This window comes from Phyllostomus hastatus, unplaced genomic scaffold (assembly GCF_019186645.2).
Source record: "Phyllostomus hastatus isolate PE091 unplaced genomic scaffold, TTU_PhHast_1.1 phas_scaffold_182, whole genome shotgun sequence".
Classification (NCBI taxonomy): domain Eukaryota; kingdom Metazoa; phylum Chordata; class Mammalia; order Chiroptera; family Phyllostomidae; genus Phyllostomus; species Phyllostomus hastatus.
In genome coordinates, this window is record NW_025334013.1 from 666524 (window position 1) to 688006 (window position 21483).

General features: G+C 67.6%; 1 protein-coding gene across 1 annotated transcript in view; it reads right to left on the reverse strand.

The window, feature by feature from the left end:
- Nucleotides 1–15971, reverse strand: part of CFAP74 (cilia and flagella associated protein 74) — a 39406-nt gene extending 23435 nt beyond the window's left edge. The window contains exons 1-17 of the mRNA XM_045858721.1: nt 15881–15971; nt 15595–15679; nt 15321–15464; nt 14313–14411; nt 13447–13551; nt 12800–12973; nt 12034–12144; nt 11667–11769; nt 10990–11147; nt 9657–9855; nt 8422–8580; nt 7060–7233; nt 6596–6714; nt 5522–5588; nt 4795–4884; nt 1840–2004; nt 625–787 (exon numbers count right to left, since the gene is read on the reverse strand). Of these exons, the coding sequence (XP_045714677.1) occupies nt 625–787; nt 1840–2004; nt 4795–4884; nt 5522–5588; nt 6596–6714; nt 7060–7233; nt 8422–8580; nt 9657–9855; nt 10990–11147; nt 11667–11769; nt 12034–12144; nt 12800–12973; nt 13447–13551; nt 14313–14411; nt 15321–15464; nt 15595–15679; nt 15881–15971 (2206 nt within the window). The remainder of the gene's footprint in view (nt 1–624; nt 788–1839; nt 2005–4794; nt 4885–5521; nt 5589–6595; nt 6715–7059; nt 7234–8421; nt 8581–9656; nt 9856–10989; nt 11148–11666; nt 11770–12033; nt 12145–12799; nt 12974–13446; nt 13552–14312; nt 14412–15320; nt 15465–15594; nt 15680–15880) is intronic.
- Nucleotides 15972–21483: the final 5512 nt, after the last annotated feature.

Here is a 21483-nt window from a genome sequence, read left to right on the forward strand (position 1 = left end):
GGGGCGGGGAGCAGGGAGGGCGGCCGGCCCCTCAGCGTGGACAGACTGGGGGCCCCGGGAGCAGCAGAGCCCACAGGGGGCGCCCTCGCTGCAGGGCCGGCCCGTCCCCTCCGCGGCTGAGGCAGGAGCGCCAGCGTGGACCGGGCGCTAGGCGGAGGCAACCGGACTGGGGGCGGCAGGGAGGACACGGCCGGTTTCGGCAGCGTCGCCCTGCAGGAGGGCCGTCGGGCCTGCGGGGACCCGCGTGCTTCCTGGGCTCAGCGGAGGGTCCTGGTGCTGCCCTCACCTGCCGTGTGCCCCCCCCCGGGGCCCCGCCCCACGCTGCCCCTCCCTCTCTCCAGCCCAGGCTGCTGCGCGCGCGGGGCAGGGCTCCAGGGGTGTCCGACTGAGGGCTGCCAAGGGTGGCCAGGAGGACAAAGGCCCTGTGGCCAAGTCTGAGGTTGGGGACTCGCTTCGCATCTTCTTTCAGCTCGAACGTGAGTGACAGCCACTCAAGTCCCAGCCCCGGGGGAGCTCCGCCCGGCCCGCCCTCGCCCCGCCCCTGGGCCCCGCCCCGCCCCGGGCCCCGCCCCTCCCCTGGGCCCTCGCCCCGCCCCGGGCCCCGCCCCACCCCGCCCTGCTCACCTGCGGGGCGCCCCTCCTCGTGCTCCCTGTGGCTGAGCGTCTGCTCCCTCTGGCTGAGCACGTCCCACTGGGAGGACGTGCCTTCCAGCAGCTGCTCCGAGATGCTGGAGGCGACCTTGTCGTAGAAACTTCTGTCTTCGTATGCGCACGTGAAGATGCTGCTCTGGAGAGAGAACAGACACCTTTGCTGTCACCGTCCTCCCGCCTTTCTCACTCACCTGCCTGCACTCCGTCACCGGGACGGCCACCCGGGCTGGGGGCTGCTGGCTCTGCCTGTCGACCCCCGCCCATTCCCTGAGAGCCCTGCCCTGCCCACACCATCTGGGGCCCACTGTGGGCCCTGCTCTCCTCCTGAGCGCAGCGGTGCCAGGCCTCTCTCCTGGGGACCAGGCAGTGCCCCCAGGCACCCGCGGGTGCTCCCCTAGCTTCGGTCTGGCTGCAGGCCTGGGGCTGCTCCCTGCTCTGCTCCTCCCCCAGGGGTCACCGCCACCCCACCCCTGTGCTGTGCTGACAACAGAGTGACAGTGCTGGCCAGGTGCAACTCACAGGCCTCAGGGGGACAGACAGGGCGCTGGTTGGGCGGAGCTGCTGTCCTGGCAGAGTCAGGAGGACACCAGGAGGACACAGGGCCAGTGACCCCTCCCCCCCATCCCTCCTGGCCCCTCCCACCTCTGCTGCAGCGACCAGCCCCACCGCTGCCCCGAAGTCCCCACTCTGTCCTTTCTGGGGGCAACTCCTCCAGGGCCTTTGCTGAGACCCCTGCACACAGCGGACAGAGCCACAAAGCAGGAGCTCAGTGCTTCTTGTCTGGAGGCGTCGACTAACTCGGGCGTGCTTTGAAAGGGCGGTTTCTCCCCCCAGTGCCCCAGGGTGTCCCCGGTGCGGTCCAGGGTGCCCACTGAGCAGCACACCCACCGCGCAGCCTCTGGGGGAGGGGAGGCCTGGCCCCATGCTGGGGCTGCAGCGGCGCCCCTGGTGAGGCTGGACCCACGGGGCTCGTGGGCCTGGAGCCCGCGGCCACCACTCTGTCACCACGTGCTCCAGAGGGGACGTGCCCTGCTGCCACTACCCTGGCTGCCCGGCGACCCCCGCGCCGTCCTCACAGAGACTGACGCCCTTTGCCCGGGTCGCTCCACGCTCTGCCCTCCGGCCCCAGCAGATGGACCTCGGGGTGTCATCACCCCCACCCTCCGGCGCGGCCCAGGGGGCACTCACAAGCCTCATGACCGACGGGGTGCTGTCCATGTCGCAGGGCTCGGAGGCCGGGAGGAACTTGAACCTGGTGCCCAGGCCCCCAGTGTTGGTCAGTGTGATGACCCGGGACGCAGTCTCTCCCACCACGTAGCTGCCGAAGTCGATGAGCTCCTTGTCCAGGGACAGCTGCCAACACACGCCGGGGGAGCCGGGTGACCCCGAGGGGCGGCCACCATCCCGCAGCCCTGAGGGCACTGGGAGCCCTGCCTGCCTCCTGCTGGGGGCGGGGATGCACCCGGTGCCGGGGGCGGGGGAACAGGCAGCGTCTGCGCACCCGGGGTCATTGAAACGCAGGGAAGATCTCCGGCCAGCAGCCCGGCCGCGGCCCTCGGACACGAGGCAGGAGGAACGAGCTGAACTCACAGCCGTGGGGGGGGGGGTGGGAGGGGGGACGGCACGGACCGGGCGGGGCAGGCGAAGCAGAGAGCAGAGGAACCACAGGGAAGACCAGCGGGATGAAGAGACTAAGACGGACTAAGAGCCAAAGACTTGACTTAAACTCGGAAACGGAAGTGGGGACACGCCTGACCCCACAGAAGGAAAACGGCGCACGAGACAGAACCGCGAACAGTCACGTGCCAACAGTCTGGGCGACCCAGACGCAACGGGCACAGCCCGAGGGCCGCCGGGCGCACTCGCAGACCGCTCAGCTCAGCCCGCCAGCGCCGAGGGGCGGGCATCCCGAGCGAGAGGGTGCGCGCAGGTGGCGCGGTGGGCCGGCAACCGTCCCCTGGCTGCAGGCCACCCAACTCTGAGAAGCCACGTGGGGGCAGAGATGCCGCGCCGCGGCCGTGCTGGGTGGGCCGCCGCGCTCCGCGAGCGGGAGGACGGGAGAGGGAGGACGGAAGCGCACGTGCAGGTCTGGGAGGGGCGCGACTGCGCGGCCGGGGCGGGGGGGGGGGGGGGGCGGGGCCGCAGAGGCCCCCGCAGGCGCGCCCCTCCTTCCTTCTCAGCACCGGGCACCTGAGGTGCAGCTGGGCGCAGCGCGGCCCTGGAAAGGCGTGAGGGACACCGAGGACACGCCCAGGAGGGCAGAAGCGGGGGCTCCCTGCAGGACCCCAGACGTCACCCCTGCAAGACACGTTCAGGGAGCCCACAGGGGACGGGAAGGGACTCGGTGGGGACGGGACGGCGCCAGGAGCTGCGGACGTGGGCAGCTCCCAAGGCCAGGGCTCCGCGACGCCGGGGTGCGCCCCGTGATTTGTTCCTGGCGTGGTTTCAGAGACCGGCACCGACCCGTCACGGTCCTCGCGCAGGAAAACGTTCCCTGGGTTTCAGAGACAGGAAGTGGGGGCGGGGCCGACGCAGGGAACGCGCCACTCACGGGCCTCCCGTGCGCGCTCCCGCGGGGTCGCCCCCGTGACCCTCTGGTGCACAGCACGTCACCCAACCGACTGGGCCGCACCAGCCAGGGCCAAACTAGTGATTTTTAAAATGCGTTTTTTCTATTACTTACATAGAAAGCAAATTACGGAGTTACAAACAAAAGTTACAGGAACACTAGCTTTTAGGCTAATTGCTTTCCTTAAAATAAAAAAAACTACCAGCCCTGGCTGGTGTGGCTCAGTGCACTGAGCCCCCGCGGCCTGTGAACCGAAAGGTCGCCGGTTCGATCCCCAGTCACCGCACAGGCCTGGGTTGCAGCTGGGCACCCGGTTGGGGGCGCGGGAGGGGCAAACACACAGATGTCTCTCCCTCCCCTCCCGCCCCCCCAAAGTCAGTAAGCACGTCCTGGGGTGAGGACAGGACAAGCTACTAGTTTGTCATTGGACACAAGACACATGAAGATGCGGCTTGTGACTCCGAGGACAGAAAGGGGTGGGGCGGGGCTCCGCGGCCGCCCACGGGAGGTACCACGTTAGGGTGTTACGTGCAATCCCCGAGGCAGCCACACAGAACGTAAGAGGGAGGACACCTAAGAGGAAACGAGGAAACGAACGGAAACGTTTCTCCAGCAGACCCAAGCAAACACAAAGGGCAGGGGTGCAGGAAATGAGGCTGCGGGGCACAGGGAACAACGGCACAGCCCGGCGGCCTGCAGGCCGACCCGCCCTGGAGCGGAAGGAACCTGCGCGGTCCGCCCAGGCGGGCCGGACCGCGGGCGCACGACCTCAGGAAGCCAGGCCCACAGGGGATGAGCGCTGCCGCCTGCACCAGGCCCTCAGAGGGGCGGGGCGCACAGGGGCAGAAAGCCGGCGGGCCGGGGGCGGGGCGGGGGCGAGTGTCCCCGGGGTCGGAGCCTCCCTCCGCGCAGGGACCCGGCCGAGCCAGAGGGTGGGCGCCCGCACAGCACTGCGCATGCGTGTGTCGCGCCGCACCGCGCGCTCGCAGACCGCCGCGCTGCCCGGCGCTGTGCTACTGCGTGTCCCCACGGTACGAGCCCGAAGAGGAAGAGAGAGGGACCCAACGACGAACAATGAAGCACCCCGTGCGGTCTTGACTGTACCCTGGCTCAAAAACACCAGCAATGAAGGTGGTCTGGGACACCTGGGCACAGCGGAGTGATACCCGGGGAGGTTGTTAGCATCGCAGAGGAGCAGTCCACGGCCTCACGGCCTCGAGCCCTCGACCTGGGGGCGGGGAGGGGGGCCCTCTCGGTCCCGGGACGGGGCGGAAGACCTTGCCGTGTGGCTAGCGGGGCTGACGGACACGAGGAGGGGCGAGCCCGGGGGAGACCTGCAGCGGGCCCCAGCGGCGGCGGGACTGTCCCGTCTCCCAGCGTGGACGGCGGTGCGCACCCGTGTCACAGGGCCCGGCTGGCGGCCACAGAGCCCCGCCTGCCCGGAGCTGCCGCTGGGCCTGGGGCGGGGGGCGGAGACGCGGTCCCTCCCGCCCTCCCTCGGGACACACGCCGCACAGCCGCGCTGCCCACCAGACCCCCCCGGGAAGCCCCGGCTGGGCCGGCCCAGAGCGTACGGAGCACTGCTTGGTGGAGCACTTCAGCGGGACGGCGAACCTGCCCGTCTGCGCCAGGAACGCGATGCTCCCGTCCAGGTCTTTGTTGATCTGAAAGACACAGCCCGGCCAGCAGAGCGCTCGAGGCCCTCCCGGTGACGCCGGCGACCTCTGGTGCGCACAGTCCGGGCCTGGGCCCGCCGGCTGGGGCCGAGCACCGGTGGCCCTGGAGGGTCGCAGCCTGGCCAGAGCCTGCGGGACAGCCCCTCCCAGACACCCCGACACGGGGCTCACACCGGTCACACCGCCGCCGGGAGCCGGACAGCCCCGGGGTTCTGTCCAGCAGTTGGGGACACGCAGAGGGCGCGTTAGAAATAAAACAGCGAGCCCTGGCGGGCGTAGCTCTGTGGATTGAGCTCGGGCTGTGAACCAGGCATCGCAGGTTCGATTCCCAGTCAGGGCACATGCCTGGGTTGCAGGCCATGGGCCCCAGCAACCGCACATTGATGTTTCTCTCTCTCTCCACTTCCCTTCCCTCTCTAAAAATAAATAAAATCTTCAAAAAAAAAAGAAATAAAACAGCAACGGGGGCCCCGTGTGAGCCCCCCAAGAGGCCGTGTGCCGTCCTCCCTCATGACGTCTGTCCACAGAGCTCAGGAACAGCCGGAGGCTGATGCCACGCCCGCCCTCACGACGGGGCACGGAGAGCCCCTTCCACGTCTCCTGCTGTGGGAACCGAGACACTCACCATGGGCTTGAAGGTGACGAGCACGTCGCAGGACATACCGGCCGACATGGGGCCAGGGGGCTCGAAGCTGTGGGCACAGAGACACGCGGCACACCTGGGGTTCCGTCTCTCCAGAAGGCGGCTGCTCCCGGGGCCCCAGGCGGGGAGGCCCTGCAGAGTGGCCCCTGCCCAGCGCTGCCGGGCCGACGGCCCCTTCCCACTCGTTGGGGTGCTGCGCCCCGCTGCCTCCCAGGGCTCAGCCCGCAGGGGCCACTCTGCAGCAACACCCGAGTGGGCGGGTGGTGCATGAAGGAGGGAGGGAGGGAAAGCGTGGGTGGGCAAAGTCCCCAGGGGCCAGCGCCCGCAGGAAGGCTGCTGTGTGGGGCTGGCAGTGGCCGCAGTGGCCCTGGGGACAAGTGCCAGGCCCAGGGCCGGGGCCAAGGACCCGGAGCTTTAGTACCAATGAGAGGGGTGGGTGCTGGGGAGGGAGCCCCAAGTTCAGGAACGAGCTCCTCCGCAGGGAGGCGTGGAGGGGCCGGGGCTGTGGACCCTGGGGTGGGGGACGCTCCCCAGAGGAGCCAGCCCAGCAGGACGGGGGCCAGAGCCCTGAGCTCCAGGTGGCAGCGTCGCCGACTGAAGGAACACGGGGCCACGGTGTGAGGAGGGGACGGGACGGGACGCTGGGGAAACGCCAGCGGGTTGGGGAAACAACTCAGGACTCTGGAGGCGAGAGGCACGGCAGCTGCGGTCGGAGATCTGGCGGGAAGTCGGAGCAGCCGCTCCCAGGCGGCCCGGGGCGGGGGTGACACAGTGACAGCTGAGGGGGACGGAGCAGCTGGCGCGCCCCACCCATGCGGCCAGGGGGGATGCAGGGCGAGCCGCGGCCCTGGGAGAGAGCGGTAGCCGCGGGGACAGCTTTCCGAGCCCGAATCCCAGGGCGAGAAACGGGGCGGCGCCCAGCGCCACTCCGGGCAGCAGCCACGGAGACCCCCAGACAGGGAGTCAGAGCCCCCAGGGGCGACAGCAGCCGCAGCCAGACGGGACCGGCCCGGGCCCCCACGCTGCCCTGCCCGCGCCCCCGCCCGCGCTCCTCACTCGATGTGGATGAAGTCCCGCAGGTGCTCGTCCACGCCCTCCAGCCTGCAGTAGTTGATGGTGTAGGTGGCGTTTGTCAGCGTCATCTTCTTCTTGTACACTCTGCCGACGTCGAAGTCCTGGGGACACCGGAGAGACCGTCGCCGAAGCTCCCCAGTGGCCACGTCGGAGGGGCGGCCCGGCGCCGCCCAGACGTCTGGGGAGGGCTGCCACTCCGAGGGCCACGTGGGGCGTGTGCCCGGCTGCCAAGAGTCGAGGCAGGAAGCGGGCTCCCGGGGACCAGAGGTGGCAGCCGGGAGGGGAGGGCTGGGCGGCACCCCGGGGCCCACGGCCCCTCCCCGCTCCCACCCCCTGCAGCACTGCCCCCGGGAAGGCCCACCCCCCAAGGGAGGACCTGGTCGCCCCCAGCACCGGGCAAGGACAGGGGTGTGCTGTCGGCGGCCCGGGACCCCCGGCGGGCTCGCCTTGAAGTGGACGACTCTGGGCTTGCTGTTGAAGGGGCAGCCCCTGAACTCGCGGCCCGACACCACCTGCTTGCGGATCACCCCGCTGCGCAGCCGCTCCACGGTGCGGGCCAGGATGTCCTCGTCCGCCTTGGTGCCTCCCACGGGCTTTCGGTCCGCGCCCTCCTTGGGCGCCTGGGGGCCACAGGGACAGCGGCCTGCCCTGGAGAGGGAGTCCTGGCGGGGGGGGGGGGGGCGGGGGCGCCCGGGGCCGGGGGAGGGAGGCAGGAGCGAGCCGCGCAGCCGGGCCAGGAAGGCCGGGCCCGGGCCACACCCCCACGGGGAGCCAGCCGCCAGGGAGGCCTCGCCGCGGAGGAGCAGGGGACCCGGAGACAGCCCGGTGCCCGGCAGCTCTTCCCGGGTGGCCGCCGCGGGGGGGGGGGGGGGTCTGTGCCGTGAAATCGGTCCCAGGGACAGTCTTCACGCGGTCTCTCTCTCTCTCTCTCTCTCTCTCTCTCTCTCTCTCTCTCTCTCTCTCTCGGGAAGCGCATTCTCTCCAGGAGAGAGACGGCCTCGGGGCCTCCAGGACACGGTGACTAGAGCCGTTCCAGAGTCTGCCTCCCGGGAGTTCTGTGGGTCGGTCCACTCGGGGTCCCGGCTGGGTCAGCAGGCGCTGCTGCTGGCGGAAGAGCTGGGTGTGCTGGGACCCTCGCCCCGCCCCCCGGGCCCCGGCTGGAGCCCGGCCACCCTGCTCTCGGGCCCGGCCAGCCGGGCTCCCCCAGAACCAGCAGCACCAGCGTGGGTTTGCCCTGGCTGCGGCGGGAGCCAGTCCGTTCGCAGGCCCAGCGTGGGTGCGGCCCACCCCGGGTGCGGCCTGGCCTGGCCGGCTGCCGCAGGGACGCAGCACAGTCGGTGGCCGCTGTCCCGGGGGTGCCCTGCACACCGGCTAATTCCCTGGCTCACGGAGCTGCATCTGCTCCTTCAGAAGCAGCACCCTGGACGGCCAGTGTGCCTTGAGAGAGATCGTCAGACAAAGTCGTGAACTTGTGCCTTTTCCTGGAAACACGTTTGCCCAAGACTAAGCAGAACGAGATTAGGCACCGTCCCACCCACCCTCGCGTCCCCTGACCGCATCCCTGCCCCTGTGGCCGCCCCACGAGGCGGGGGGGGAAGTTTGGGATGGTGGCGTGCACACTGGTCCCCGGAAGGCTCTGGGGCGGGGAGACCGGTTCGGGGGAGGGGGAACCCTCAGAGCAGCAGGCCCGGGCCAGGCCAGGACCAGGGCGCTGCACGAGGCCCGGGAGGACCCTCGGGAGACGCAGGCTGTGGGGGACGACGGCCCGGCGGCCGGCAGCAGGGGCCAGGAAGCAGGAGAGCGGGTACCTGGTGCCGCTCACGGTCCTTGTCCCACAGCCCGGGGATTTCCGGCTCGGCCAGGGTGTCCTCCTCCCCGCTGGTGCTCTCGGGGCGCACCTGGATGGACTCGCTGGACATGCGTTTCACCAGCTGCGAGGGCTCAGGGCCGGGAGCACCGTCGTCCTTCTGGTCAGGGACAGAGGCAGGAGCGGGCTGCACCAGCAGGGAGGGAAGAGACCCCCTTCCCTTCCTGGAGGCCGGGGCCCCTACTGCTCGCTAAGTTTTCCCACTTAAAACACAAGTGTCTTTGTCGACTGCTGCACATTTTTCCCCAGCACCCACAGACGCAGCCTCTTGCTGACGGCTGTGACCCTCAGCTGCGTGGCAACTCCGATTGTCCCGGAAACCACCACACCTCGAACGGCCCTCGGGGCTCAGGGGACAGAGCTCGGGGCCCGCGCCAGACGGGGCGTCAGAGAGAGGTCAGGATAACGGAGGGGCCCCCGGGGGAAACAGGGCAGGGGTGTCTCCTGGCGGCAGCTGGTCAGAGGCTGCGAGAGGGGGTGAGGGCAGGGGGCTGTGAGCCACGCCCGGGCCTGGGGAAGACCTAAGACGCACGTGCAGACCCCACAGGGCCCGACGCAGAGACGCCCGAGGGGCCCTCCTGGCAGCGTGTTCGGTGGACCCTCGGGTGCCGGGGTCGCTGCCCTCCCTGCCCCACACCCTCGGGCGGCTGGCAGAGAGCCAGCCCAGGTGGGAGGAGGGATGGAAGGGAGATGAGGAGGAGGAGAGCTGCGGGGCCGGGGGTGAGGGGTTGGAGTCTGTGGTCACAGGCGATGACCCGCGCTGGGGTGAGTGCGGCAGAGACCTGGCCCTGGCCCTGACCCTGACCCTGGACTGGGGCTGACCTTCGGTCTCGACCTGCTAACTGGGGACCGGAGCGGTGGCCTGAGTCAGTGGCTCCCCTGGCTGATGAGGTGCAATGACCCACGAGTCGTCCCCCTGCAGCTGAGCCGTCACCGGGACAGGCCAGCTTCCAGGCGGGCACCTTGTGGCCTGCCCAACACACACACACCCGGGGCCCTGACACCACCCTGCGTCCCTCAGAGGGAGCGGCGGGGTGGGGGGGCACTGGAACACTCCCCCCGCCGCCCGCTGGGGCTGCCTGTCGGGACAGGGGGCTGCCGAGGTGTATGCGGTCCCCGTGGCGTCCCCCCAGGGGTCCCTCTGCTCCCCTGCAGGGGCACGCTGAGCCTGCTCACCTCCGGGCAGCAGGGGGCGCAGGGAGCCCCCCCCTCGCCGAGGCCGGCGAGGTAGTCCCACGTCTTGTCTCTCAGGGTCGGCCGGACTGCAGCTCTGGCCGGGGAGTGCGGCCTCCTCCGCCTGCTCTCCTCGGCCGCCTCCTTCAAGATCCGGCTCACGATCTCCTGCTTCCTGAGCCTCTGCTCCTCCTCAAAGGCCCTGGGGAAAGGCGGGGGCTGAGAGCAGGCCACAGCCTCTGGACCCTGGAGCTGGGCGGCTGCTCGCTGGCCGGGTCCTCTCCGGCCCTTCCCTGGCATAGGCCGGCCCAGCCGGCACCGCGTGCCCCTCGCCCCAGCCCTGCCCCCGGGCACCGGGGACGTGACCCTCCGCCCAGTCCAGCTCCCACAGTAAACCCAGAACCTCCACGGGCAGCCCCTGCTCCTGACGGCCAGGCTGGCGGCCAGGGCGCCCCGCCGCAGCACTGGGGGGAGGCCACTCCTCCCCTCCCTCAGCTGCTCCTCTGGGCTCCCGCCCCCGGGTGCCAGGCCTGCCCCCGACTGAGGGAGTCAGAGGCGGGCAGAGCTGCCCCGGGATCCTCCACCGGGGTGCGGTGATGGCAGAGTTCTGGAGGTAACCCTCAGGGCCCCGCAACTCCCCACGACTTCCCAGCGAGGGGACCAGGAGGCCACACCTGGCCAGACCCGGACAGCAGGCCTTTGGGGGAGTGGGGGTGGGGACCGGGAGTGGGGAGGGACAGGTCCTCCAGACAGGAGTGGGGAGGGGGCGGGGCAGAGACCTGGGCCCAGGGTCTGCGGAACCCACTCCTGGGTGAGGCCTGTGGGGGCCCACATCGCTCCCGGCAGGTGCCACCTGGGAGCTGTGTACAGGGGCCTACAGGGACAGGAGGGGCTCAGGGTGAATCGCAGGGGTGCGGGCTGAGCTGAGAAGGCAGCCCTAAGCTCTGCTCTGGGCGAAGCAGAGGGTGATGCCCAAGCCAGGCAGCTGGCAGTGCCCGGGGGCGGGGCGGGGGGAGCAAGGAGGGGCCCACAGCAGCTTCTGAGAAAGCAGGCCGGGACCCTGAGGGTCAGTGCCAGGGGCAAGGGGGGCCCACGGAACTATGCCCCGAGGCCCAGAAGGGGCTCTGACTGTTTGGGCCAGGTGAGGGGCAGGGGTCTGGAAAGGGGGGTGTGGAGGGAGGGGCTTGGCAGAAATAGGGAGGGCTGAAGCCCTGTGGCTGTATCCTGCAGGCCTGTCCTGGGGAGGCCCAAGGAGAGATGGGCACCCCTCGCCCCCCGGCACCCCCCAGCTCCCCCAAGATCCCCCCGACCGGGCAGGCACCTTCTGTGCCCTCACCGGTTCTGGGCCTCCAGCTCCTGGCGCCGGTGTTGGTGGAAGAGGTGCTTGAAGGCGTCCCCACCCTGGGCCACGATCGCCTGCTTCTCAGCCTGGGTTTTTTGCTCGGCCAGCTCTGCCTTGGCCTGACCCCACGCCTGAAACTTCCGGAGGGTTTCCTTGGGGACAGAAGACACCGAGGTCACAGCACCAGCATGGGGGCACGTGCACACCGGAGCCCTCCCCGCCTGGGCCCGCAGTGAGGCCGGAGCCTGCTGTCCCTGCGGCTGTGGCTGGCCAGCCCACCTCCGCTCCCCCGCCCTTCCTGGCCAACTTTGTGCGGGCCGTGCCCGCCCCCCCATCTCTGCTCTTCTGGCCAGCCGCATACCCCCAGGCCCCAGGGAGGCCGCTTCCTCCAGGAAGACCTCGTCTTTCCTCGTCCCACAGGACGAGGCCCCACAGGCACGGGACCGCTGTGTTCCTGCTGCCCGACCTTCTGCTGGGCCAGGAATCTGGGGGGGACGCTCCGTATGTCCCCACGGGGCAACCGAGTCTCGCGAGGAAGACTCGGGAGGCACTTCCGAGGAGCGGGGTTCACAAAGCTGCCTGCACGGGCTGGGTTGGGGCCCCGGGAGTGGGGGGTGGCTGTCCCGCTGGGTGGGCGGGGCCGTGGGAGCAGGGGGTGGGGTGGCACCCACCCGGTTGGCGGTGATGCTGTTTTTCAGGGCCAGCACGGCGTCCATGCGCCGCCGCAGGTGCTCGCGGGTCTGCACCTCCTGCTCCCGCTCCCGCTCCCGCACCCTGCGGAAGGGGCGCTGTGAGCGGGGTCCCGCCCACCGGGACACCGGCGTGGGGACGCTGAGGGGCGTGGACAGAGCGGGGCCGACGCCCGTGTTTCTGGGCTGGAGGACCACGCGTCCTGCGGTCCTGTGCTGGACACCCCAGGCGAGCAGCTCACAGCCAGAGGCACGGAGTCACTCTTTCCTGACGGTGACGTGAGGACTGAATGGCGAACACAGGCGGGCGGCTGGGCGCCCAGACTCCCCCGCAGCCCGGCACACGGACCTTCCCAAGGAGGCCTTCAGGAACTTCACCGCCGCCCGGTGGCTCTTCCTGGCGTCGTCCAGCAGCTGCTGGTGGCGGAGCCCGTTCTCCCTCTGCAGGTGCAGCGCCTTCCTGCGGGCCGTACACAGCGCTGACCCCCAGCTCGCGCCCGCCCACTGCCCTCCGTGATGCAGGGCAGGCCGGACTCCTCGGGCAGCAGGCCAGGGGCCGCCTGGGGAGCCCCAGAGCGGCTGGGGGAGCCCGGGCACCAGGACCACACGGGCGAGGGCCCAGGGGCTCAGGACCCACGGAGCGGGCAGCCGGGTGAGGCCAAGGTTGGATGAGGCAGCGTGGGGTGGTGCCTCCTGGCTTCTAGGAGGCCCCCGGATGAAGATGGAGCCGAGTGATGGGGGAGAGGCTGGGGACGGAGGGGACACAGACACACACACACAGACAGACACACACACACACACAGAGGTGGACACCCAGGGGCCAGAGGCGTACGCACACCCTTCCGGTGGGGGTGCTCAGTCCCACGGCCTGTGACACATTTCGGGATGCATGCTCGTCCTGCCCAGAGTCAGGGGACGGGACGTGCAGGGACTAAGACTCAGGCGCACGGGGAGCCAGAGCGGGCAGTGGGGCGTGGGGAGGGTGTCTGGGGGTCCCGGACAGGGGGCTGTGGCCGAGAGCTGGGGGTGGGGGGAGGCAGGGCTGTGGCGGGTGGGGCCCCAGACAGGAGGCCAAGGAAGAGGTGAGGCCGGGCCTGCAGGCCCGGGCCGCCCACCTGGCCCTCAGCAGCCGGTTCCGCTCCGCCTTCCTCTCGGCCGCCTCCTCCCGGTGCAGCTGCTCCGCCGCCCGCACCTGCCGGCGCCCCCTGGCGGCCTCCACCTCCTCCTGCGCGGACTTCCACTCCGCCTGCAGCCGGCCCTCCCGGATCTCGATGTGCCACATGGCGCGCCTGGCGAGCGAGCGGCCTTTCTCTTTGTGTCGGCAGAGGGGCTGGCGGCCCGGGTCACCCACCCCCGGGATCTGGGAGGGCCGGGGCACCCCGCACCACCAGCGGCCACCGGGCACATCTGGTGGGCCAGCGCCCCCTCCGAGTCCGAGGGGGAGGGGTCTGCAGTCGCTGGAGCCCAGGCCCGCCCACCACTGGCTCAGCCGCTCGCCCTGCCCCCCTCGCCGGAGTCCGACCCGGTGGAGCCTGGCTCTCCACTTCTCAAGTGTCCGGGCGGGGCTGGGGGAGGGGCTACCTTCGAAAGGGGCCCCGCTGCACTGGGAGGGGGCGGCTGGGAGCCACAGGCAGGGGAGGGGGGCGGGCCGGGGCCCCAGGGGCAGAGGCCAGGGTCCGGGCTTGGGGGTGGGGGCACGGCAGGCGTAGTGAGCTCAGGGTGTCCACGCAGGCAGACGGGCCGGAGCGGCCCCCGCACTCACTCGCTCTCCCTCAGCACGGCCCTGATTTTCGACTGCAGCTCCCTCTGGTTCTCCAGCTCGGCGCCCAGGCGCCTGGACACGGCCTGGAGGCGGCCCACGGCTGCGCTGAGAGCCGCGGCGGCGGGAGGACAGCGGGACACGGGTCAGGGCCTGAGTCTGGGGAGCAAGACCCTGCGCACCGCTCCAGGCGGGGGGGGGCGGTTCCCCCGGTGGGGAGCCCCTGGGAGCAGCAGGCCCCCCAGGTTTGGGGCCGGGAAGCCACCGGCACGCTCGGTGAGTGACTGAAGCAGCCGAGTGGCCAACAAGCCACTGAGACCCGGTGTGGGCTGTTCTCACTTCACTCCCTCCTCCCTCCGGGAGCTGCGGGCTCCCGGGACACTGCGCCGACCCCCCCAGAACCAGTTCTGATCCCAGGCGGGCCGTCTCTGCCCGAGGGGGAGGGGTGGGCAGCCCCGAGAGGTGCACGGCCCCACGGGGCCTCCTCACCTGGGCGAAGCCGGCCCTGGGGGTCCTCCCCTGCCCCGCCCCGCACTGCCCCCAGGACGCCCGCCGCTCTCCCTGGGTGGCCCAAGTGGGTTTCACATTCTCACGACCCAGAAAGTTCTTTCCCACCACTGCACAGCAGCTTGTTTTGGTCACCGGGACCCAGTCGGGAGGTCACTTCCTCGGGGAGCCCGCCCCTGGCCACCTGCTTCCGAGTGACCAATCTCCTGGCCTCACAGCCATCAGCTTCCTGTGACCAGTCCCTGTGACCAGCCTGTGGTGGCTGTCCACTCTGGGTCACGCCCCTTTCTCACACTCGGCGGGAGGCTGGTCTCTCCCCCGGCCGCCCAGCCGCCCCGCCTGCCCGCAGAGTGAGGACCTACGTGTTGTGGGCCTCTCTCTCCGCCTCCGTCTCGGCCGCCACGCTCTGCTGCTGCTTGGTGAGGAGGTCCGTCCGCCGGCAGCAGGCCTGCAGCTCCTCCCTGGGGTCGAGGCCAGAACCCGGGGAAATGGTCTGGAGCACTGGCCTCGTGTCCCCTGCCCCCCATGGCCACCCCAGGAGCCCCCGCTGACCCCGCCGCTCCCGGCCTCAGCAGGCGGCCCGGGCGAGTGGCTGCGGCCGTGTCCTCTCTCCCAGGGGAGTCTCTGACAGCCACGCGTGCAGGGTCTGGTCTGTTTTCCGAAGACCCCGGCGGGGGGCCACCCATGTGACCTGCACCCCAACGGGGGTGACCGTGCACCAGCACAAACATGGAGCTCAGGCCCTGAAGAGCCCCCCGGGAGGCCTGGGGGGCACAGGGGGCACCGCATGCGCCTCATCAGGGGTCCAGACCACAGACCACGGGACAGCCAGACCCACGTGGGGCCTGCGGCGAACCCTGGCTCCGAACGTCCCTCCGTGGGGGGGGGGTGCCTGGTGCACTGGTCACAACAGCAGAGCAGGGCTCACAGCACGGGCTCCGAAAGGCGTCTGGGGACAGTGTCTGGGGACAGCCGTCCGAGGCTCCGAGGGCGCTCTGGGGCGAGGTGAGGCCCAGAGGCCACGCGGGAGGGGGGGGCTGGGACTTCAGGGGCCACGGAAGCGTTCCGGAGTCAAGGGCCGTGAGGTCTGCACGTTGCTCTCAAACGACGAGTAGCAAGAACCGCCTCGGCCCCGCCCAGAAAGAACGGCCGTGGCCCCGCCCAGAAACGCGCGCACACGGGCAAGGCAGTCGGAGGCCGGCGGCCACACACGGGCGGCCGAGGGGCAGCTGCGCAAACTGTTTCTGGCTTCCCCGTGTGCCCACGGGGCTCCTTCTCGGACACTCGGGGAACGCACGGAAGGCGCCGCTGCCAACTGGGCAGGGACGTGGCCGGGGCACACTCGCCGCCCCCCCCCCCCGCCGGCTCACCTGGCCTTCTGGATGGAGAGCTCCCCGTCCGCGCGCTGCTGGGCCAGGTCGCCCAGCTCCTTCCGCAGGAGAGCGGCCCGAGCCCGGTCCTGGGTGGTCGCCTTGCCCCGTCTGTCGGCTCCGGCCCCCTGCGTGCTCTCGGGACTGGTGTGGAGAGGACACCGGCTGCCACCGTGCAGCCGGCATGTCCTGCAGGACTTGTCCCCCCGCCAGCCCCACCCCGCCGCCTGGGCCCGGGGCTCGGGGGCACAGCACTGCCCACCGTGTTCATTACCGGCAGTCCTCCGAGTCGGCCTGGGCCTCGGCTTCCGGAGCAGGGGCTTGGACCCCGAGCTCCGGGTCTTCCCGCTCATCACTTCCTAGAAAGCAAGGTGACGAATTAAAAAAAAAAAAAAAAAAGCAGATCAATAAATTTTAAACGGAAACTCAAGAATAAACCTTGACAAGCTCGAACGGGCACCAACGGTGATGGCCTCCCAGAGCAGGGGCTCTCAAAGAACGCTCCAAGGAACCCTGGGGGGGGTCCCTAAAACCTTTCCAGGGGGTCTGCACAGTCAGACCTGTTTCCACGACAATGCAAAACGTCGCCTGGCTTTTCCGCCCCTGTTTCACGAGCGCCCAGTTTTCCAGGGGACACGTGACCCGCGACATCACGGCAGGGGTGGGAACCCTGTCTTCTGCTGCAGCAGACTCTGTTTGTCCACATAGTAGGTAGTTTCCTTGTCGCTGTCTCAAGTGAATCAGTGAAAGTCTCTTCAGCAACACGGGAAGCTACAGCCGACACAGGCGGCCAGCTGCTCGGGCCCCTGGTGGCGGGCAAGTCTGCCGAGGGCTGCCGAGGACCGCAGCCAGCGGGCGCCGGGACGCCGCGGGTCTCCACGGGCGCGGCCGGAGGGGGCGCTCGAGAGCACCGACACGCAGTCACGGGAGCAGGAGGGAGACGGCGGCGAGAGACGCCCCGTGCTGGGGGGATGGGGCAGCGTAGCGCCGAGCGGGCGGCGGGGGCGGGGGGGGGGCAGGAACCGCGTGGTTCCCAGGGCCCCTCGGGAGCACCAGGGGGCTCATCTGAGAAAAACCTCCGACCACTCGAAATTTAAAAAAAAACAAAAAAAACAGACCAGTGTGGCGCAGCGGGTTGGACGTCAGCTCACAGAGCTGAAGGTCGCTGGTTCGATTCCTGGTCAGGGCACATGGCTCTGTGTCCGGCTGGGTGCGCACGTGAGGCAACTGATCTGTGTTTCACTCCTTCTCTTCCTCCCTCCCTTCCCCTCCCTCTAAAAATAAATAAACAAAATATTTTTTAAAAATCTAAAAGCCTCCAGAAAAAAAAAAAGTAGGCCACACTCAAAGGGCCGGGGTAAAAACGGCGTTTCGTCCTCAGCGGAGGAGCTGGGGACCAAACGCTGCGGCTCACGGGTCCCAGGCGCTCAGCCTCGCTTTGCCTGCGAGAGAGGCCGCGTTTCAGAGACGCCGTGGTCGCCCTGGAGACGGAGGTGGGAAGGGACGCGAGCACTGCCCCCCTCCCCCACCTTCCGGCTGCGGAGCGGCGCGGGCTGCGGACCGACCTGCGGCACCGGCACCGTCCGCCCCTCGTGGGGCCTGGTCCAGCCGCCTCGCCTCGGGGCGCAGACGCGCACCCTCTTCCATCCTGGGAGGCAGGGATTAGCTGGAAAAAAGTACAAAACACAGGTGAGCAAGCGCACACGTTAGTAAAGAAGGGCCTGCGCGGTTGGATTTCACGCGAGGTAACAACTTCTCTTGCACAAAGACCTCCCGGAAAGGAGCAGACGAGCCACGGGCGGAGGGAACACCGCGGCGTGGACGCAAGACACAGGGCCTGGGTCCGGGACACGCAAGGACCCTCCACGCCCACAAAGACGTCCAAACGCCCCTCCCCCCCCAGGGGCGAGCTGCGGGGAATGGGTACTGCGGCAGGAGACGGGCAAACGGCTGTGCGCCGGGCAGACCGCGACGCCACCGTCACCCGGGGAACGCGGGCCAGACCACCACCGCCAGGGGATCACCGGGGTCAGAGCCGCCGAGAGGGCTCAGCGCGGGCCAGCGCGCAGACCGGCCGGCCGCTCACACGCGGCGGCTGAGGCACGGCGGGCAGCTGCTCGGAAACACGCGACCATGGACCCAGCTGGCCCTCGGGCGGTTCCTGCTTACAAAGGGAAGTTCACAAAAGGTGACTCCCCGTGGAGATGGCGGCACAGGGACACACGGCTCGCCTCCGCGCACAACCACGTCGGAATGACAACCAAGTTGCGGAGCAGCCGCCGCTCAGAACCATCAGAAATTGAGCTGAACGGAAGGCTGACAACTACAGAATTAGAGAAACCACGTCCGTCCAGACCGGCAGGGGGGCGCGGACGCGGAAGGGCCTGGTCCCACGTCCACTCCCGGTGGGTAAACGTTCAGGAGGGGTGTCTCGGGAGCCAGGGGCCCCAGCCCCACACCAGGCCCCCCAGCCCAGGGTCCCGGTGCCCGGAAGGTAAGTCCCCACAACTTCTGGCCGCAAAAACCAGTGGGGGTTGAGTCGGTGGAAGAAACAGCTGGAGCCCCAAGCAGCTCCCCCTAAAGAGCCCACACACGGACTCACTCAGGCTCACCGCCCCTGAGCTCCGGCACCAGGGTAGCAGCTGGAAGGGCACCAGGGGCGCACAGGGAGGAACTGGGGTGTCTGGTACCGGGGCGAGAGCTGGGGGACAGTTTTCTCCCAGACAAAAATGACAGCAGAGGCCACCGTCCCCTTTCGGAGCCCCCTCACCCCCCGCAGAGCCGCAGAGCCGGCAGGCAGGTGCCCAGGAGCCGGCCGGCAGGTTGAGGGTCCATCAACCTGGCCGACACTGTTCAACCCGACCTGCCTGGAGACCCCCCGAGACCCCCTCCCACCCAAATTACGGCCCACCCGAGCTGTTAACAGCGACTTTTCCACATGAATGGCTGGTCTTGGCTCCTGCTTCCCAACTTCCTAACCCCTCTCAAACGAGCAACAGTGAGCCCCCAGGCCCCCCACCTCCTGCTAAGTGGCCCCAAGCCTGGCACCAGCAGCAGCCAGCCCAGACTCACAGCTTGGCTTCGCCCGGGAACCTCCAAACCCAGCACAAGCAGCAGCCATCTCAGACAGCTGGACAGCTCATGCAGCATGGCCCCAGCAGAACACGGAGGGGCCGACCTTGGCCTGCACCATCTGGGACACCCCAGAGCCTGAGCACCCAGAGAGCACAGGCCACCGTCCCCTTTCTGCTCTCTGCACCCGGAGGAGGGGAGAGGGGGAGGAAGTGGAGGACTACAGACATGTCTGAGCACCGCCACCCTGCCCCCGCACAGCTGGCCCTCCATGGAGGGTGTGCCTCGAGTGCCCAGCTTGGGTGCTAGTGGAGGCTGTGCCACCGGTCCCTACAGGACACCTGCTACATGAGGCCACACCACCAGGACACGGAGTCAGAGCAGCTCTGCCTAATACACAGAAACAAACCCAGGGAGGCTGCTAAAATGAGGGGACAAAGAAACGTGGCCCAAATGAAAGAACAGATCAAAACTCCAGAAAAAAAGCTAAACAAAATGGAGATAAGCAATCTGTCAGATGCAAAGTTCAAGACACTGGCTGTAAGGGTGCTCAGGGAACTCAGTGAGGACCTCAGCAGCGTAAAGAAGACCCAGACACAAAAGATACACTAATTGAAATAATGAACACTTTACAGGGAAACGACAGTGGAGTGGATGAAGCTGAGAATCATATCAATGCTTTGAAAGGTAAGGAAGCAAAAAACAACTAATTGGAATAACCAGAAAAGAATTTTAAAAAATGAGGACAGTGTAAGCAGCCTCTGGGAAAACTTCAAGAGGTCCAACATTTACATAATAGAGGAGCCAGAAGGAGAAGAGAAAGAGCAAGAAATTGGAAATTTATCTGAAAAAACAATGATCAAAACCCAAATTCCCTAATTTGGTGAAGGAAACAGACAGGCAAGTCCAGGAAGCACAGAGAGTCCCAAACGAGATGGAAGCAAAGAGGCCCCCTCCATGACACATCGTAATTAAAATGCCAAAAGTTAAAGATAAAGAGAGAATCTTAAAAGCAGCAAGAGAAAAGCAGTTAGTTACCTACAGGGGAGTTCCCATAAGGCTGTCAGCTGATTTCTCAAAAGAAACTTTCCAGGCTACAAGGGACTGGCAAGAAATATTCAAGGTCATGAAAGGCAAGGACCTACAGCCAAGATTGCTCTGCCCAGCAAAGCTATCATTTAGAATGGAAGGGCGGATAAAGAGGTTCCCAGACAAGAAAAAACTACAGGAGTTCATCATCGCCAAGCCATTATTATATGAAACGTCAAGTGGACTTATTTAAGAAAAAGAAGATGATCAAAATTATGAACGATAAAATGACAAAAATACAAACGTATTAAGAACTGAATCTAAAACACAAATCAAGCAAACACGCAGAGCAGAGACAGAGTCACAGACACGGAGAGGGTTTTGATGGTTGCTGGAGGGGAGGGGTGGGGGGAGGGGTGAGGAGGGGAGGGGATCCAGAAGCACAAACAGGCGTCACAGAACCGCCCTGGGGGTGCACAGGGCCGTGTGGGAAACGGAGCAGCCGAGAACCTACACGCACGACCCACGGACACGAGCAGTGGTGGGGGATGGCCTGAGGGAGTGGGGGGCCCTGGGTGGAGGGGGGCAAAGGGGGAAAAATTGGGACAACTATAGCAGCATCATCAATAAAATGTAATTTTGAAAAAAGTTCACAAAAGCACCGTAGCAGAGTTTTATAGCAGCCGGCTGGCGGCAGCCCCGACCTGGACCCAGACCCGCGGTCTGTCTCCCGAGGACGGAGGAACACGTCTCGGCGCGTTCCTGCAGCGGAACCGCACTCGGCCACGACGGCAAGGAGTGAGGTCTGACACTACGCGGACGGGGCCCGGGACATGGTGCTGAATGAAGGACGCCAGGCCCCAGAGGGCGCACGCGAAACCCAAACGCAGGCGCCAGGGCCCAGCGGAACGAGGTGGCGGTGGCAAGACAGGACGCAGGCCCGGGAGGCGGGGCTAGAGGCAGGGATGGGGCGGAAACCCAGCGGGCGGGGCGGGGACGCTCCCGGGCGCGTTTCAGGTGGCCGCACGCAGGTGCATGCAGCTGTCACGACGCGGCGAACCGACACGTGAGACGAAGAACACTCGTGGACGGGCGCGGAGTTTCAGAGCATCCGTCACCCCCTTCACGTCGGGAACGCTGGGAGCTCACCGGGGGGGGGGGGGGGGGGGGGGGGGGGGGGGGGGGCAGAAGCTCAGCACGAAGGGGCACCTTAAACGCCGATGTCACGTGCGAGACGCTGCAGCTGCTGACAAGCGTGTGTCTCGCTGCTTCCCTTAGAAGTTGCTTCTGGGTAATTCGCTGAAAAAGGTGCCCAAAGCCCAACAACGTCTCCCGGGAACATCATCAATAATTCAGCGCCACAATTAACGTTCACAGAGAAACAGACGTGCGTTCACGTCCCGGGAGGCAGAACTTGAAAGCATCTTGTAAAATACCAACAAGGGGTTCCTTCCCCTTGGGAAACCCGTCCCCCTACGAATGGTGAGCGGCAGGGCTCGGGCGTCCCACGGGGCCACGTGGTGGAAACCGCAGGGCTCTGGGCTCGACAATCCCAGGTGCCCGCCCCGCGGAGCTCGGTCAGCGCCCTAGTGGACGACGGCGGAACTGCACCCGTGCACAGCAGCCCCATTCAACTCCCCCCACCTCCCCCCCACGCACTCCCAATATCCGGTTTGTCTGGACCTCAGTTCCAGGCTGGAGGCCTGGGACCCCACTGCATCCTTCCCGAATGGCGGTGGGGGGCTCGGTTTCCTTGCTACGTGACTGGCCAAGGACAGGCACACGGGAGGAGAAACAGTTTCCACGCCACCCGTGGGGAGCAGGGGACACCTGGGAACCGCCCGCAGGCAGTGCTGCCCCAGCCTCAGGCAGAGCCCCCTGCGCCCCCAAACCCTGACCCTGAAGTGGGGTCAACGACAGACTTGCTGCATGTGCTTGAGAGAAGCAGCTGGAATGCCCACTTTGGTTATGCGTCTGGCCCGCTGCCAACCACCACACTGAAAATAGCCAGAAATGCTGGATAGAGCTGTCTGTGAGTCGCTTCAAGAGCCTCGAAAAATTG